This window comes from Chroicocephalus ridibundus, chromosome 7, assembly GCF_963924245.1.
Source record: "Chroicocephalus ridibundus chromosome 7, bChrRid1.1, whole genome shotgun sequence".
Lineage (NCBI taxonomy): Eukaryota > Metazoa > Chordata > Aves > Charadriiformes > Laridae > Chroicocephalus > Chroicocephalus ridibundus.
The window spans coordinates 32478390-32495336 of record NC_086290.1 but is presented as its reverse complement, the minus strand read 5'-3'; the positions used below and the strand labels follow the sequence as shown (position 1 = coordinate 32495336).

General features: G+C 39.7%; 2 protein-coding genes and 1 long non-coding RNA gene across 5 annotated transcripts in view; 1 reads left to right on the top strand and 2 right to left on the bottom strand.

Annotated features, from left to right (window-relative positions):
* TRAK2 (trafficking kinesin protein 2) overlaps window positions 1–3000 on the bottom strand; it is a 27490-nt gene extending 24490 nt beyond the window's left edge. Inside the window, exon 1 of the mRNA XM_063340476.1 lies at window positions 2864–3000. The gene's annotated coding sequence lies outside the window, so the exon portion shown is untranslated. The remainder of the gene's footprint in view (window positions 1–2863) is intronic.
* On the top strand, window positions 2980–13866 carry STRADB (STE20 related adaptor beta). Of its 3 annotated transcripts, none has more exons than XM_063340478.1 (13): window positions 2980–3065; window positions 4033–4134; window positions 5261–5317; window positions 5650–5730; window positions 6123–6222; window positions 6912–7033; window positions 7498–7606; window positions 9249–9372; window positions 9915–10086; window positions 10499–10603; window positions 10829–11058; window positions 11622–11664; window positions 12162–13865. In XM_063340478.1, the coding sequence occupies exons 3-13, from the start codon at window positions 5306–5308 to the stop codon at window positions 12312–12314; spliced, it is 1251 nt and encodes a 416-aa protein (XP_063196548.1). In that variant the 5' UTR covers window positions 2980–3065; window positions 4033–4134; window positions 5261–5305; the 3' UTR covers window positions 12315–13865. The 3 variants fall into 3 exon arrangements, with proteins under 3 accessions (XP_063196548.1, XP_063196549.1, XP_063196547.1); XM_063340479.1 differs by having other exon boundaries at window positions 3061–3188; window positions 7528–7606; window positions 12162–13866; XM_063340477.1 differs by having other exon boundaries at window positions 3061–3188.
* LOC134518155 (uncharacterized) lies at window positions 5649–16947 on the bottom strand. The gene is made up of 5 exons (XR_010071885.1): window positions 16066–16947; window positions 13800–13858; window positions 11199–11287; window positions 9656–9744; window positions 5649–5727 (listed from the first exon to the last, which is right to left on the bottom strand). It is a non-coding gene; the product is annotated as an uncharacterized LOC134518155 (long non-coding RNA).

Genomic DNA, 16947 nt, shown 5'->3' with positions numbered 1-16947 from the left:
GCAACATCCATTTTCCAAAAGGAAGCCAACTGAATGAGTCAATTATTTTGGGATGCCAAATTTTACTGCTACGTAAATATGCAATTAAAAAAACCACAACATATCTAATCATTAACACGGTACTTTTTTAATTGCTAAAATTAGAATGGTGTCAAGCCAGCTAATAACAATAAACATACTTTGCGTTTCAACGTTAATGAAACAGTTCTATTCTTATAGCAAACATGATGACCCTGAATTGCTGCCAAAACATTCCTGGGAATACGCAGAGGCCAAATTCTTCAACACTATATAGTATGAGATGAAGGACAAAGGACTATATACTGAAAAACAAATCTATGTGAACGTGAACTTTGTCTACTACAATTAACTTGCTGCGTGCCGAACACCTGTCCTTTTCAGCCATTACTATCCCTACAGAAACCTACTTAGTGCTTGTGCTTCTCTCATGTAAAGAAAAAAAAATAATTTAAAAGAGTATGCCAACACAACCCTAATTAACAAGTGTAATAATCATAAGCAAACCCGCAACAGACATTCAACCATAAATAGTATGGTATAAGAAAGGAACTGTCAGAAAAAAAACCCACTCCCTCCTCCCATCTCCTGGATTGTTTTTAATTTGCAGTGGGGATAAGGGCTCAGAGGGGAGGCTGGAGAACATCTCTTAGAAGATGATGAGTATCAAGGGGATCATGAATCTGGCCCTCATCCTTTTTATCCAGAGTTACGCCAAGCCAGACTCCCTTTTTCTCCTTGTCAGTGACTTGTAATAATCTGTATTCTCCTTAAGTGACAAAACTATGTGTTAAGTAAGTGTATTTATGCTTTATGTATATGTATACATCTATACTGTTGAATACCACAGTTTGACAGTAAAATATTTTAAGTCCTACACGCTTGGAGGTTGTTTTATCACACTTAGCACACACTGTAAAAATAGCACATGCATAACTGAAGTCTAACTTCATCTGAAACTATGAATGCTACCTACCTGAAATACCCATATCAAGTTTTATTAATTCCTCATTCTTTTCTGTAAATGCACAATCATAACATTACTACATGTATACATTATTTCTTGCAGGTTTTCTTCTTTCAGAAGAGAAAAAGTCTACCTGCAAGAAGCAATGTATACACATAGTAACATTATGATGCCAGGGGAACCAATCTCTTTTTTAGAGAAAAAAAGAACTGTCATGAATCCAGTGTCCGTTGGTTAGGAAGTACAAAAATGTGATATATGCTCTTGAGGCAAGTGTGGTGCTAATACTTTGTTACAAAAGTTGTTAGAGGCTTCTTTTAAAATTGAAGCTTGCTCTCTATAAAGTATACTTGAAGTGAACTTAAATAACATTTAAGTTAATTGAAATCACTAACGCTTTCAGTTAATGCATAGCTGAATTCACCCACAGAAGTTGTTTCAGTGTCTTAATACATACCCCAGCCACTGCTCAACATTTAACAGTTACAATATTGTATTTATTAGAATAAACCAGACTGATCTCTATGACTCAGTGACCACAGCACCACTAACAATCTAACTAGATAAAAAGATCTATCTTCTCTTTTGTAACCATGTCTGTGAAAATTCTATTTTTGCACCTTCTTGGAAAATTAGTCAATGAATATGTTTATCCTTCCTGAAAGACAGCCCTCCTACTGCACAATACTCATCTTAGCAACTCCTCTATTTGAGGCAAACCACCATCAGAAAAGTCTGTCATTTTCCAACATTCTACTAAAGAGTAGTCGTATTTTCAGATACTTGTAACAGAAATTTGATAAATTGATATAGGTACTGGAATTTTTTTTTCAATTTAGCTTCAGTGTTAGAGGTGTAATTAAAAGGAACTCTACCTATTTTTACTCAGAAATACATCTTTTGAAAGATAACAAGTTTCTGAAAGCAAACCTAAAATTGACTGTCGCCTTGTAATGTTGTGTGAAAAGTTATTTACTAGTATATTAATTATTTGCATCAGACTCTCACCATCAGCCAACAATAACTCTGAAACATAACCAAAAATAAGCATGTATGCAGCAGCCTGCAGCTGAAGATTCCATTTAAAAAAATAAAAATCCAAGGTCACAACTCCACATAGCACTTTTTGACTAGGACGGTTGACGGACTAGAAGACATTTACTGACAGATGCTCTTACTACAGTTTACTCAGCTGATCAGAACGTAACAATGATGTGATTAAAAACTTGGTAGAAGGCAAAATGTCCTTGCCCTCAAATCCACAGGCAAGCAGCACCACAAGTACAATGTCATCAAGCTTTGCCTTCTAAGAGCAGCGCCACAAACCTCCCGGGAGAGGCCGTACGATGACAGGCACTCCTAAGGCAGGAAGGAACTCTCACCACGCTGAAGGTCAGAGCCACCATTCGCAGCCAGAGCCTCGCGTGTGACTGCAATCTCGGCACATACACCGCACGGACAAAGCTTAACGTGGTATCTCTCCACGTTACCGCACAAGAAAGGGAGAGGAATTCTGTGGGAGAGGAAACCCTCCCCTGCCCGGCGGGTACCCACCCCACAGGGACAGCGCAGCCCCCCCGGCGCCGCAGGGCCGGCCCAGGGCGCTGCCTCACGCCCCGGCCCGCCGTTCCTACGCCAACCGACCCCATACCAGCAGCCGCCGCCCGCCCGCCCGCCGCGGCCCGCTGCACCTCGGCAGCCTGCGCCAGGCACGGCGGGTGCCCCGGGACAGCCCGGGCGGTGCCGCGGCTCAGCGGCCCCGACGGAGAGGGGAGGGAGGGCGCAGCCCTGGTAGGGTTAACGCGAGGGCGCAGAAAAGGGGGAGCTCGCTAATTTACCCCTGAGGCGACAGAGCCACCCCGAATCAGCGCCTCTTACCCGCCCCGCGCTTCCTCCGGCGCTCCTCCTCCTCGCCGCCGCCCAAGGCCGCCAGCCCCGCGTGTAATCAAGCGGCGACTGAGGAAGGACCCCGATGGCTTCCGCCCGGCTCCCGCCTCAGAACTACAGCCCCCGGCTCGCCGCGCGGCGCGGCGGGGCTGCCGGCGCCAACGACAAGCCCCACAATGCGCCGGGACGCCTGGTGCGGGCGGCCCCCACCACCCCCTGCGGCTCCGGCAGGGGCTGGGAGCGGGGCGGGGTTCCGGGCTGGTGGCTCGGCTCGGCGGTCGCGCCGGCCGCTGACCCTGACCTCAGGCGGCGGCGGGTAGGAAGCGGGCGCTGCCTCCCTGCAAGGGCTTCCCAGCTGCGGCGGGGACGCCGGGGCTCGCGGGGCCGGCCGCGCCTTCAGCCCCGCTGCCGGGGAAGCCGGCCGGCCGGCCGGGCCGGGGAGGGGGGAGCCGGCCGTGGGGAGCGGCGCCGGGGCCGCCGCGCTGGCAGGGGCGCAGCCCTGTCCTGGCCGCCGCGGGGGAGCGGGGGGAGGCGCGGGAGGAGGCGAGGTACGAGTTTAAGGGAGCGAGTGAGGAGCTCGCCCGGGAGAGCCTGCGGGACGTCCTTCCCTCGCATTCTCTTCTGTCACCGACGAGTGGCTTGAGTCGGAATAGGCGATCGAGTGGTGCCTGTATCGCGCCAAACGCTGGAGTAGGAGCTGCAGGACCGGTGCGCTGGGCTGCAGAGCCCCTCGGCTCACGGGCACCTCCTCCTGTTTCCCTTTCCCCCTGCGTCCGAAGCCTGGGCCAGGCTGGGATGAGCGTGTCAGTTCGGCGGTGTCACACTGTCACTGCCCGCCCTACAAAAAAAATAAGATGTGGAAACAGGGAAATGGTTGATCTAGGGACATGATCCAAAACCGTATTGAAAATGGAAACGATGTTAAACTACATAACGAAAGCAAAAATAAAAATATTACAAATGTAATGTTATTTGAACAAAAGTGGATCATGGACATTTCTGTTGGCTGGCTATACTCCATTGAACAAATTCTACAATGATTTTACTTTAGTTTATTGTAGTTATTAAGACTTTATTCTCCAGCTTAGCTTTTGTGGTTTCATATTCCAAGTAACAGAATAAGTTATCTTGTATAATGGAACGAGGTACCTTCTTTCCAGGTAGGAGAGGGATGCTGTACCCATTGCAATGCTGGCCAATATCTTGAAGCACCAGCATATTTTTTTTTCCTACGCTGCCACAGACTTCCTCAGTGAAGTTGGGTAAGTCAAGCCCTCATCCTCTGAAGGCACCAAATACCTACTAACGATCTCCTTTTGTCTCCATTCTTCATCTTTAATAAGGAATTACAGTATTTCTTTACTTCAAGGAGATTGTCAGGGTAAAAAAATTAAAGATAAGGAGCGGCTTGGATATTTGGCAGCGGATGGGGTGGTGGGAGCTTTTTAGCTTTTCAAGTGTGTTGCCTTGATTAAATAACATACATAATTTAAATGCAGGATATACTCAAGCTTAGCTCCTTGATAAACAAAGTGACCAGTTTCTGATACAGTACTTCACCTTTTTGAAGTTAACTTTCAAGCAATAATTACGTATTAACACAGAACTACCTCCGGTAGCCGACTTTATGTCAGCCAACAAGTAGGATTCATCATGGCAGAAGACCTGCTTGGAGCTAAAGTAAATTAGCTGGTTGCATCTATACTTCAGAAGCTTTGATATGATTATTAGACAGAGTCTCTCTCCTCACTGTCTAATCCTCCAAAGCATCAACTAGAAAGCAAGTCTGCTAGAGGACTTTCAGAGTGAGGGAGTTTTAACGCTGTTTCTGTAGCCTAAGTAAAGCAAAAATTATCTGACTTGGATCCCCTCCTTTTTTTTTTTTAAACTTGAGTTCCTTACAATAGCATTTCCTCTCTCACTTGTGAAATGTAAAGTGCAATTGCTTCTGGCTTGCTTTTTTTGTGAGCTAGTTCAGCTGCACACAGCTGAGCTGAGATCTGACTAGCACAGCTGTGCTCCTTTAAAACAACGGACAATTTTTTTCCTACAAACTGCAAGGGATGCATGAATTCCTTCCTTTTTACTTTCTGCACTTATGCAGTTAACTTGCAATTAAATTGTTTGTTCAGAGGTGGTGGTAAGATCTCTAAACCCATGAATCGAAAAGGAAAACCTGAGCTGTTAACGTGTATTGCATGTCCTCAGTACGGAGTTTGAAATCTATATGCTGCTTAAAGGCTCAATAGAAGCAGGCTTCCCAGAGCTGGAATTTTGGGGGTTCTACGTATGTGTTAACTGAGAGGAATGCCTCACAGTTGGGATTAAAGAGACTTTATTTATCACAGGATTATGTATGAGCTTACATTGCTATTTTAATTTTTCTAGGATAAATGGGTGTATCTGACTTTTCCCCTGATCTAAAGCGGTTCCATGTCTTGTTTGGTAAGTTTGTATTTAAAAATCTGTGGCAGTTCTATCTTGTTACCCAGTCATACTCTAATGTGAAAAAGTTCTGCTGAAAGGTATTGCTTGAGGGGATTTCCACAGTGCTGAGATGTTGAATCAGCTTTCAGTGAAGGAGACTGTTTAGTATCTCTTCACTCTGGGTCTGCCATATATGTGCTCTGTGCTGTTTCTTAACCTCTTGCTTGACTGACTTGTAGCAGAAGACTTTCTGAACTCCTGCTTATAGGGGCTACTTTTGATGTTTTTCCAGTGTCATGTTTAATAAATTGCAGCAACTCCACTAAAATTCACTTGTTTCTGTTCTCAAGGACTGTTCCTGTATTCTTCGTACACCGGTTGAATCAATCAGACCAGAAGAGCTATCTCAGAGCAGCATCCATGAATGCCTGGTAAGAAGAAAATAGAAACATTAACTGGCACCGTTAAATACGAAGCTGGTACATATTAAAATTAACCTCACTAGGGAGTACTTCTTAAAAAGTTAACAACAAAAATAACCAGAGTACTTTGGGCTTCCACTTTGGAAGAAAACTATAGGTGACTAAGTGTTACTCTTAAACTCGTACCATTTTAAAAACAAAACAAACACATGCACACAAAAAATACCAGTAGTTGATAAAACCTAACTCTCAGTGTAATGGTAAAAGCACCAGCTTGAATGTTCTGACTTGAGTACTTGATCTTAGCATTCTAAGTAATGATATTTCTGCGTTACTTTTTAAACATGCAAATGTTTAAAAATTACATAGTAATTTTGAGAACTGTTTTTCCTTACTGTTAGGCTGATTCCGATCTAGACTGGATTCCCCCATCTACAGGAAGGAATGAAATTGTATTTTGCTCTTCTAATGTCTCTCACTATGAACTCCAGCTGGAAATAGGTAACAAAAGTGTACCTTAAAATATTTCCTGTTCCTGCAGGTGCATGCTCTCAATAGGTAATTGCTAACTGCGGTAAATAATATGTTTGGAAAACGTATGATAAGCTGACTAGGAGTATTCTTGAGTCTCCTTAGTTGAAAAAAGTGCAGAACATTGCTCATGTTTCAGTTATCGCTTGTTTTAAGATATAAGACAAATCAACAATTACCTGAATTTCTCTCCTGATGTTTGTGCACGTGCATGTAAGTTTTCTGAATCTGTGGTATGTGGACAATACAGCATTAAGTAACATCATGTCTTGTCACTTGGCTACCTGAGCTGATTGTCCTAAGGATGCAATTCACATAAAGGATGCAATTCACATAAATATATGCATGCACGAATGCAACTGTGCATGCATATATTTATGTGAATATACAGGCTAAAAGTGTTGTTCACTTAGATGTATAATAGATCCTGTCAAATGTTTTAACAATTTTAGTTGTTCTAAAAATAGCTGAGCCATGCTTTAATTAATTTGCGGGATATATTTTCCTGCAACTACTTAGAGTTTTTGATGTTCTTAAAGAAAAGGTCATGCTGATATCAGTTGCAATTTTAGAACTGCAAAATTATCTCTAAATATGAAGGAAATCATGTGGTGGATTATTATATTTTCCAATGTTAAGGTAGACGCTTCTGGTTTCAGGACGGAGGTTCAACAACTTAACTTCAGTCTACCTTGCACGGCATACGCCTACAGGCATGCAAGTTGCTGTAAGGATCACAGACCTAGAAAATTGCTCTGAAGAGCACTTGAAAGCGTTACAGGTAAAGCAACAGCATTTCTGCACAAGTCTGATGAAGATGAATACGTATGAGGTTACTAAACAGAGGTAACCTTTGTGTTTTCCTGGGTCATTTCAGTCAAGTTTTTCCTTCAAAGGAGTAGAATATAAACACAAGGCATGTATAAACTTGAGAGTTGCTTTTTGAAGAAAACAGATGACAGGCCTTTTAGAAAGACTTATGTAATTGTACAACTTTTTCTTTCAAACATGTTCTGTACTCCGTATCTAACACCAAAACTTCGGAGTATGAGCAAACTAGATTCACTTCAGACAAATTAAATTTTGGGCAAGTTATTTACACTTCTATTGCAGGCAATGCACATCACCTGCAACTTTGTATAAACGTACCCAGGGAACAGTTCTTTCTACTAATTACTGATGTAGCTAATGCCCTTAGTACTGTTGTCTTGTGGTTAACACATCCACTTTCATTTAATTCCATAGAATGAGGTGGTTTTATCCCACTTTTTCCAGCATCCCAACGTAATGACGCTTTGGACAGTGTTTACAGCTGGTAGTTGGCTTTGGGTCATCTCCCCATTCATGGCCTATGGTAAGAACTGTTAACTGCCATTTTGGAATAGGAAGAAGGGCTGATAAAATTTGGACCACATGGTCCATGAGAGGTTTTTCTTTAAGCATCTCCTGTCTTGTAGAAAAGACCCAAACTTTCCCAAACCATTTGTTTAGAGAAGTCTTCTGTACATAATCTTCCTCCCCAGTGAAGATTGGTATTTGAACTGCATTACATTGCCCTTAGTCCTAACACCCACCATGTGAGGAAGAATAATTGAGAGATGTATTTGGCTTTATACAACTTCAAATTTTGCCAACAGAAAACTTGTCTGGATTGAATACAGGTTTGGCATAGACTTCTAGTTAACAGAAGCATGACTTGAGTGGGATCTTTGCTTGATGAATGCATCACAGAATCTTCAGAGTTGGAAGGGACCTCTAGAGATCAACTAGTCCAACTCCCCTGCTAAAGCAGGATTGCGTAGAGCACATCGCTCAGGACTGCATCCAGGCGAGTCTTGAAAATCTCCAGAGAAGGGGACTCCACAATCTCCCTGGGGGCAGCCTGTTCCAGTGCTCTGTCACCCTAACTGTAAAGAAGTTTTTCCGTGTATTTGAACAGAACTTCCTATGTTCCAACTTGTGCCCATTGCCCCTCGTCCTGTTAGTGGGAACCACTGAAAAGAGTCTGGCACCATCCTCCTTCAACCCACCCTTTAGATACTTGTATGCCGTAATAAGGTCTCCCCTCAGCCTTCTCTTCTCCAGGCTAAAGAGTCCCGGCTCTTTCAGCCTTTCCTCATAAGGGAGATGCACCAGTCCCTCAATCATCTTAGTTGCCCTTCGCTGGACTCACTCCAGCAGTTCCCTGTCCCTCTTGAACTGGGGAGCCCGGAACTGGACACAGTATTCCAGTTGTGGCCTCACCAGTGCAGACTAGAGGGGGAGAATGACCTCCTTCGACCTACTGGCCACACTCTTCCCTATGCAGCCCAGGACTCCATTGGCCTTCCTGGCAACAAGGGCACGTTGTTGGCTCATGGATGATTTACTGTCTACCAGGACCCCCAGATCCTTCTCCTCAGAACTACTTCCCAGCAGGTCCACCCCTAACCTATACTGGTGCTTAGCATTCTTCCTCCCCAGGTGCACGACCTTGCACTTGCTTTTGTTGAACCTCATTAGGTTCTTCTGTGCCCAGCTCTCCAGCCTGTCCAGGTCACGCTGGATGGCAGCACGGCCCTCTGGAGTGTCAGCCACCCCTCCCAGCTTGGTATCATCAGCAAACTTGCTGAGGATACACTCTGTGCCATCATCCAGGTCATTAATGAATATACTGAAAAAAATTGGACCAAGTATTGACCCCTGGGGGACACCACTGGTTACAGGCCTCCAACTAGACTCTGTGCTGCTGATCACAACCCTCTGAGTTCTGTCACACAGCCAGCTCTCAATCCACCTCACTGTCACCTCATCTAGCCCATACTTCCTCAGCTTCCTAATGAGGATGTTACATGTAACAATGTTGCATACATGTAACTGTTCTTGATGCACCACAGTCAATATAAAGATGAGAGCGTTGCTCTTGATGAACGTATACAGTGAAGCAAGCATACACAAGTAGTTTAAAAAGAGTTGTTAGGTTTAGCTAAGTTGTTTTTTGTTTTTTTCACTTCCAGGTTCAGCTAGACACCTGCTGAATACTTACTTTCCTGAAGGAATGAGTGAAGCTTTGATAGGGAACATTCTCTTTGGTGCAATCAGAGGATTAAACTACATGCACCAGAATGGCTACATTCACAGGTAGGAGAACGTCAATAGGTAAGAATCATATTACAGCATCCAATTTATTAAGAGTTTTGTTTCACTTCAAAACTCATTTTCAGCTTAAGTGTTTTCTCCTTCCTTTTTCTGTACTCCTCCTTATGTCAGACTGCGGAAGTAATTTTTTTCAATAATACAGCAGAACCAAGTTTGTAAAAACAAGAATGGTATTCATACGTTATTTAAAGCCAATTGTTACATCTGTCTGGCTTTGTCCCTTTGAAGCGGAAGAGAACAGGAGTTATAGAAAGGGGTTTCTTACTTTATTCCCTTTGCAGGGAAGAACGTCCCTTCTCCAGTTTCTGTTTCTGGCAGTTTTTTCTTGCTAATCAGGTCTCCTTTCTTTTGCCGCTGTATTAAAAAGACAACCCATACTGAGTGAAGAAATTCCATTAAAATAATCTGCTAAATAGGATGGCACACTAACATCTCAGTATAAGTTAATGAAATATGAAAACCTTTCTACTCTAGTAGTGCTTTAAGTAATTCTTATAACTAAAATTTACCACTTTATGTTACAGGAATATTAAAGCTAGCCACATTCTGATTTCAGGGGATGGGCTGGTTTCTCTCTCTGGCTTAAACAACCTCTACAGTTTAGTTAACAACGGACAAAAGTCAAAGGTGGTATATGATTTCCCCCAGTTTAGTACATCTGTGCTTCCTTGGCTGAGTCCTGAACTATTGAGACAGGTTAGTATAAATTACACTTAGTTTTTCCTCTTCAAAGTTACTGGAAGTACTCCACTTCTAACTTAAGTCTGCTTGTAGAAGTACAATGAAAGCTGTTGAACTGCAACTTTTAAAAAGACATAGATGTACTGAATTTGTAATTCTCCTAAAGAGAACCAGATTTAAAGCTGTTGGTAAGGTGTTGCTGTACTGTCTCTTTACCTGACCTTCCTGGAAACTCACGCAGATCCTAAAACTTGTCTTCAGTACAACCATCAGATTTCTGAATAAAGCCTGAGGTTTCACAGTTTAATTGCCTCAATCCTGTGTAGATTACAGGGTATTGGATTCTTGTCCTGAGGCAGACACTTGTATTTTTGTCAGCACAGCTCAATGGCATCAGTGATCCAGTAGAGTTTTCTTTCTCTCACAGGATTTGTCTGGGTATAACATGAAGTCTGACATTTACAGTGTGGGAATTACAGCATGTGAATTAGCCAATGGATATGTTCCTTATCAAGATATGCCTCGCACTCAGGTATGATGCTAAACTCTCTACTTCAAAACACTCTGACTTTTTTTTTTTTGTTTTACTCAGAGAAACCAATGCTATTACTGCTGAGATGGTGCCTGCTTTTTGCTATTTCAAACATGTGTGCTTCTTTCCAGATCAAATAATCTTTCCATTCCTGGAGTTTCACAGCTTAGCCTGAATAGGTCTGGATAGCTGTTGAACTCTTATCCTGCTATTCCTTTCTATTAGATGCTGCTGCAAAAGCTGAAAGGTCCCACATATTGTCCTTGGGATATAAATACCTTCCCCCGTGGGGAATCCAGGATGAAGAATTCCCGATCAGGTGTTGATTCTGGAATTGGTGAGAGCATGACACGCACAATGACCAGTGAAAGACTACAAATTCCCTTTTCCAAAACATTTTCACCTGCTTTCCACAACTTGGTCGAACTTTGCTTGCAACAGGACCCTGAGAAAAGGTAACCTTCTGGTGAAAGCTAATTTTCTGTCACTTCAATCTAAGACCAAGTATAGCCCACAATTCAGGATACAGTAATTAGTTGAATACTGTTAAAGTCAGAATTTCAGACCAGAGTACTATGCAAAACACTACGCTTACCTTTGGTTTTGTAATTTAAGAGTTATCCTTCTGATAAGGGAACAGTCTTTTGACCCCTCGGCCTGAATTTCTTGTAATATCAACGTACTCTGTAACAAGTAAAATTAATTTTTAAACATACATCTTGTCCAAGAAAAGGCAGAAATCTGACGTATATGCTCTTGGTACTATGTCTCACCTGAATGAGGCATTAAATCCCTTGTTAAAAGAAAAGTGAAAATAAAATTTAAAATAAACAGGTATCTTTAATAGTGCCTTCAGTACAAATTGAATGTAGGAATTGTTGCTACTTTTCTAATGTTTCACATTTGTCCAGTGGATGAAAAACCACAGGGCTTAAATTGATTTGTCAGTCTAGCTCATTTTCCAAAAGCAGTATTTTACTTTCCAAAACATAATTATATTGTTCATTTTATGATCCAGGCCATCAGCAAGAAGTTTGCTTTCGCATACGTTCTTTAAGCAGGTGAGTTTACTACATTTTGTTAAATGACACAGCTATAATCTAAGTAAGCCACAAAATATTATTTTGTAATCCAACTCCAATTAAATTTGTTGGAGCCAAAAACCATCATGTAACAGCTTATCTACTTAAGATTTTTTGGTTTTGGTTTGTTTGTTTTTGTGGGTTTTTTTTGGGTTTTTTTTAACAAAATTGTATTGATAGAGTATGGAAAGCATAAGAATAATCCATTTCTTCTTTGATAAAGTTGGTTTAACTTAAGTCAGCCTAACTAAGAAGAACAATGATTAATATTCTTAATTTAAAACAGAACTGCATAGCTAATGTAATTAGTTTTGAAAGACTGATTCGACTTATTCTAGAGTGAGAAAAGCTAAACCTCTCATCCTGTTGTTTTCAATATTGTAACGTTCAAGAACATGGCTCCGATTTCACATGCTTTTAGTGAAGTCAGATGCAAGGTTATATAGACTTTTATGTTTAACTTTTCTTCTTTCTAGATAAAAGAACAAACACAGAATTCACTACTGTCTCTGTTACCACCTCCTATTCAAAATAACAGATCAGAGTTCTTGGCAGTGCCCTCGACAGCAGTTGAGACTGAACTTGGACATATTACTGCAAATCATGATGATACAGACTGGGAATTCTAAATAAATACCAAACAATCATACCTCTCCTGTGCTTCAAAGAAGGAAAATGTGATTTGTATTTGCTGCTTTAGTTTGTATGGCTAAAATACAATTGGACAAAGTATACTTGAAAATGCCATTGAAGTGGCCATGTTTCATTAACTACTTCCTCTGTTGGCATCATGAAGTGCACCGTGCCTCACTTTCTGACCGTAAGGAAAACTGTATATAGAGAATGGCTGCATTCTTATCTCCCTCTTTAAAAATATTTCTTAACAAGAGGGTTCCTGCTGTAATCTTACTCTATACTGTATTTTCAGCTCATAGTGCTGCAGTCCACGTGGCTTTCTGAATTCAGGCTTGGGTTTTGTCTGTGACCTTACTTAAACAATCTATTTGTGTTTTCATTATCACCCAAATTATTTTAGTAAGGAAGAATCCTCCACTTCCAAGTCTAAATTTGAAACTGCACAAATTAGTTGTTTACGCAAATAAATGTTTCTCTTTTCACACATCCCAAAATGCACTTTTCTCGCTTGATGTGCTGCCATACCTGCCAAAAATTAGCTATGCATCATCCTTAATGCAGTTTTAATACTGCATGTTTCCCAGAGAAGTTGAGCTATTTCAAAGTATGACTCATACTCTTGCATTTGTCTGCATTCTCAGTACAGATTTGTGCTTTTGCATCTCCATTTATTGTGTCATTTTAGCAATTAATCTAAGGACCTCTTACTGTGCAAAGTAAGTCTCCATTTATAACAGGTACGGGTTACTTTTCAAGAATTGTATTAAATAATCTAAAATTACTGTACATATTTTTATTTATACTGTATTCCTGTTCACCACACCACTAGAACTAACCAGAACCTAGTACTGTTTTCTTAAAAGAACAGAGAATATGCATTAAGCTTCACTGGCATTGCTGCTGGCAAACAAGCCTCTTCTACAAGCCACAGTTAAACTCCCATGGATAGATTCAGCCATAACATGAATCTAATAAACCTTCTAGGATCCTAGTGAATTTATCTGTTTTAAGTGAGATGAAAAACTGCCTTTCTTCTCCCTATGATTCTCATACTGTACCAGGCAACTCGAGCTAACAAAAGCTGTTTCTTTTAAAAAAGATGCATATTCTTACTGTGTTTCAACAAAAGTTGTGTCCCAAAGCCACTAGTACTTGACTGATGTAAGTTCTGACTGCAGTAAAAATGTATAAATAGATATTGAATGGCTTTAGTTTAAATTTTCAACATAAACAACATTCCACATTGTCTTCCATAGCTGAGCCAGTCTGCAACCAAACTTGAGAATACCACTGCTTCACTATAAAGCCTTGAAGACCAAATGACCAAAACACAAGCCTGAGACAGACATAAAATTCTAAACCACCACATTGAAGTATTAAGAAAAAAGTTGTTTCTACTTGTTATGCTGTGAAGAGAGCTCTATATTTCAAAACCTAATACATGAAATTTGAGATTAAAAACCTTTCAATAAACTTACCTATCTGTCTACATTTATTTCTGTAGTTCTTGTGCAGATATACTAACAGCTTCTTGTTACTGCAGGAAAGAAGTTTCATATTTATTTCAGTCATCAGGTAAGAAAACAGTTGTCTAAACTAGAAAATTGATCATGAAAATATTAACAATTATGCATTCTTAGGGAAGATATTATTTTCACACCAACCCCAAGTTCTTAATTCCTATCCACTACACGTTTTCACTTATTTAAAATCAAATACGTTATCTACCATCTACAAGTAACTTTTGACTAACAGTACAAGTCAAATAAGTGAGAACACACATGAAGTTGTACATATTAATAAACATTGAATAAACATTAATAGTCTTTTTTAAAAAAACCAAACTGCCTAAAAAAAATTTAGGCAGTTTTAACTGCTAGAATTTGCAAGCTTCTCTTGAAACAACAGTGCCTTGCACTCTCTCTATAAAAATGAACTTGGATACTAATAACAAAATCAGTATAAATTGATTTAAACAACTATTCCAGTGGAGTTACTTTGCTGCTGTTTCTTTCTGTGGAAAAAATTAAAATTACTTATTTCTAAATACTGGTCCAGATTCTGTACTGACATAACTTTTAAGAAAATGAAATAGTTTTCTAAGTTTAAAAGCTCACAAGTCTTTACTGTTAGCACTATTGCTCTTCAACAACTCCAGTATTGTCAAGCAAAAGCAATTAAGAGGCACTATGACTTCTAGTAATTTTTAAAATAACCAGAAATACTTGAAACTAGTCCCTGGACTACATTTGCTGAAGTTTTGCTTGTTAGCTGTGATACTTTCTATTAAGGAATAATGCAAAATAAGAAATACCAGTTAACACCAAAAAAAATGTATAATCACTGTATTGTTAAGGAGGTTTCAACTACATGTCACTGAAAAGAAGTTATTGGAAACAACTGTGTTCCACTGAAAAATCTTAAGTTTTTGCATATTGTTAGTGTTTTCAAAATCTGAGATTCATTATCTGTATTAAGTTGCAGAGATTTTCTATTCCAAGCTGACATGGTTCTCAGCACAATTAATTTTATTTTATTTTTTTTTAGAGCACTTGTTTATTCACTTTTACTCATACCAATGATGTGTGTTATCAGCATATGACTGAACTTGGACTTGAAATTTTCAAGGATCTTACATTTAGGCTCAATGTGAGGTATTTTCAAAGGGGCTTATAAAACTTCTGTACAGTTGCAAAATCTTGTGGCCACTGAAACAAATTTATAGCTTTGTTACTTTTGCAATACTTGTGGAACCAACACAAGGTAGTTTGGTTTTTTTTTGCTGCCACCTTTCTTTGTGCTAGCATTTAACGCTACCAAAAAAAATGAAATACCTGTAACAATAGAAAACTTAGGTTAACTAACATTATCCTGAATCTATGCTCAATGCTGTTGAGATTCTTACTGTCTTGGTCTGACACCACAGCAGTTTGTGAATGACTGAATGGATCAACATGGGAAAAAGTGTGATTTACTCAGAATCAACTTGATCTGCTATACGAATTACACACTTTAAAGAGTCTCAATGCAATAAACATCCACTGAAAGAGACAATTTCTTCCACTTGATGATATTAAGGAACAAGAGTAAATATTAGAAAAAAATATTATCACGTTTTACCTTACTCATCCTTTCCCTACCTCCTCCTTCTCAAATGCTATGAAAGCAGGTTTAAGCCTAGAAGATGACTGAAACCACGGGAAAGCATTTGAAAATCATTGTTCTGAATGTCTCTGACATGAGACAGATATCTAAGTAGGTGACTTACGTATCCTGTCTTTAATGCTAGTAAGTAGCTTTGCTAAAGTAAATTAGGTTGTCTAATAAACCTCTAAAACAACTAAGCTAGCTGTAATGACCTGTCCTGATGATGGTCATCCCTATCCTGTATGAATGGGAAAAACTACTAAAATTCAGAGATACTACACAACATATCCAGTGAGACAGAACCCCAAAAGACTATGAGTAAGAACCATACTATGAAATAAAGTTATTTGATATAACAGACCAGTAAAGACTTAAGAATTTTAAAAAGAAAGCACCAAAAAACTGAGGTGATCTACTAATAATGAGCTAGCAGAATAACGTTTGGTATTAGCATAATTAAACCTATCCAGAAACTTGAGATAGGATGAAGGAAAGAATATTAGGTTTAAACAGGTTCCTATGGAAACCTACACCATTCCCAAATGAAAACAACTGATTCTATTCCCTAAATTAGTTACATAAATTTATGTTACTTACCCAAAAGTCCCATGAAGTTCCTGAAAAATGCCCAAAAAAAGCCCATAAGAATTTAGCTGACGTTGAGTGGTGGTTTTACTTTTAATTATGATTTCAAAATACACTATTACTACTGGATTTAGTCACAAATCCACATTCATGGAATCTGTCCTATCACGAAATCCACCTGCAATAGAGACCACTAATACAGGCTAAAATCTTGCCTAACAGTCTTAACAGCTTTCAAAGTTTAAGTTATGGCAAACCAAACTGACACACAAGTAAGCGGTACAGGCATATGACATCAAAAATTCCAAAGAAAGAATTCTGAGAACCTTCAAGATGGCTGCTTTTGCTCACCGTAGCTATAATATTGTAGTTAATGTTGTTTAACCACATTAAAAAATATCCACTTGAAAACATTTCCTTTTTTTTTTTTTATATACTACAGATTTTTCCTTTCCCACATTTTCACATTTCTGAAATGCAAGAGAGTCTTGTTATCCTGGTAGCAGAAACATGTTTTCCTCAAGTTCATTTTTTCTTGCAATGCTCTGGTCTTGGCCTAATCCACTAGCCTATCACATCAATTAATTACAGTTCTGATTAAGACTGCACAGTGTAGAACACCTTATTTTGTAAATGACCAAAGCCAGAAAAAGCTATATAAGAGCCTGTTATCAATCTAAAGGTCCACTGCAATGTGAAAACACACTTAATGTTGGTTAACTAATTACTTAAAGATGCAATAGAGATATTGCAAGAGCACTCATTATCATCACAGTCATCATCATTATTATTACTACTACTACTTCATTATTTATTTTTTTTCATCATAACCTGGGAACGTGGTCTTCCCAAGTGAAAGTCCAGGTAAGATTTTCCTTGCCCACTCACTTTTCT

Excerpts from the sequence above, each read along its gene's own strand:
- STRADB (XM_063340478.1), top strand. Across the intron at positions 5,731-6,122 it reads GCAGCATCCATGAATGCCTG|GCTGATTCCGATCTAGACTG; the intron begins GTAAGAAGAAAA and ends CCTTACTGTTAG. Across the intron at positions 7,034-7,497 it reads AGCACTTGAAAGCGTTACAG|AATGAGGTGGTTTTATCCCA; the intron begins GTAAAGCAACAG and ends TTAATTCCATAG.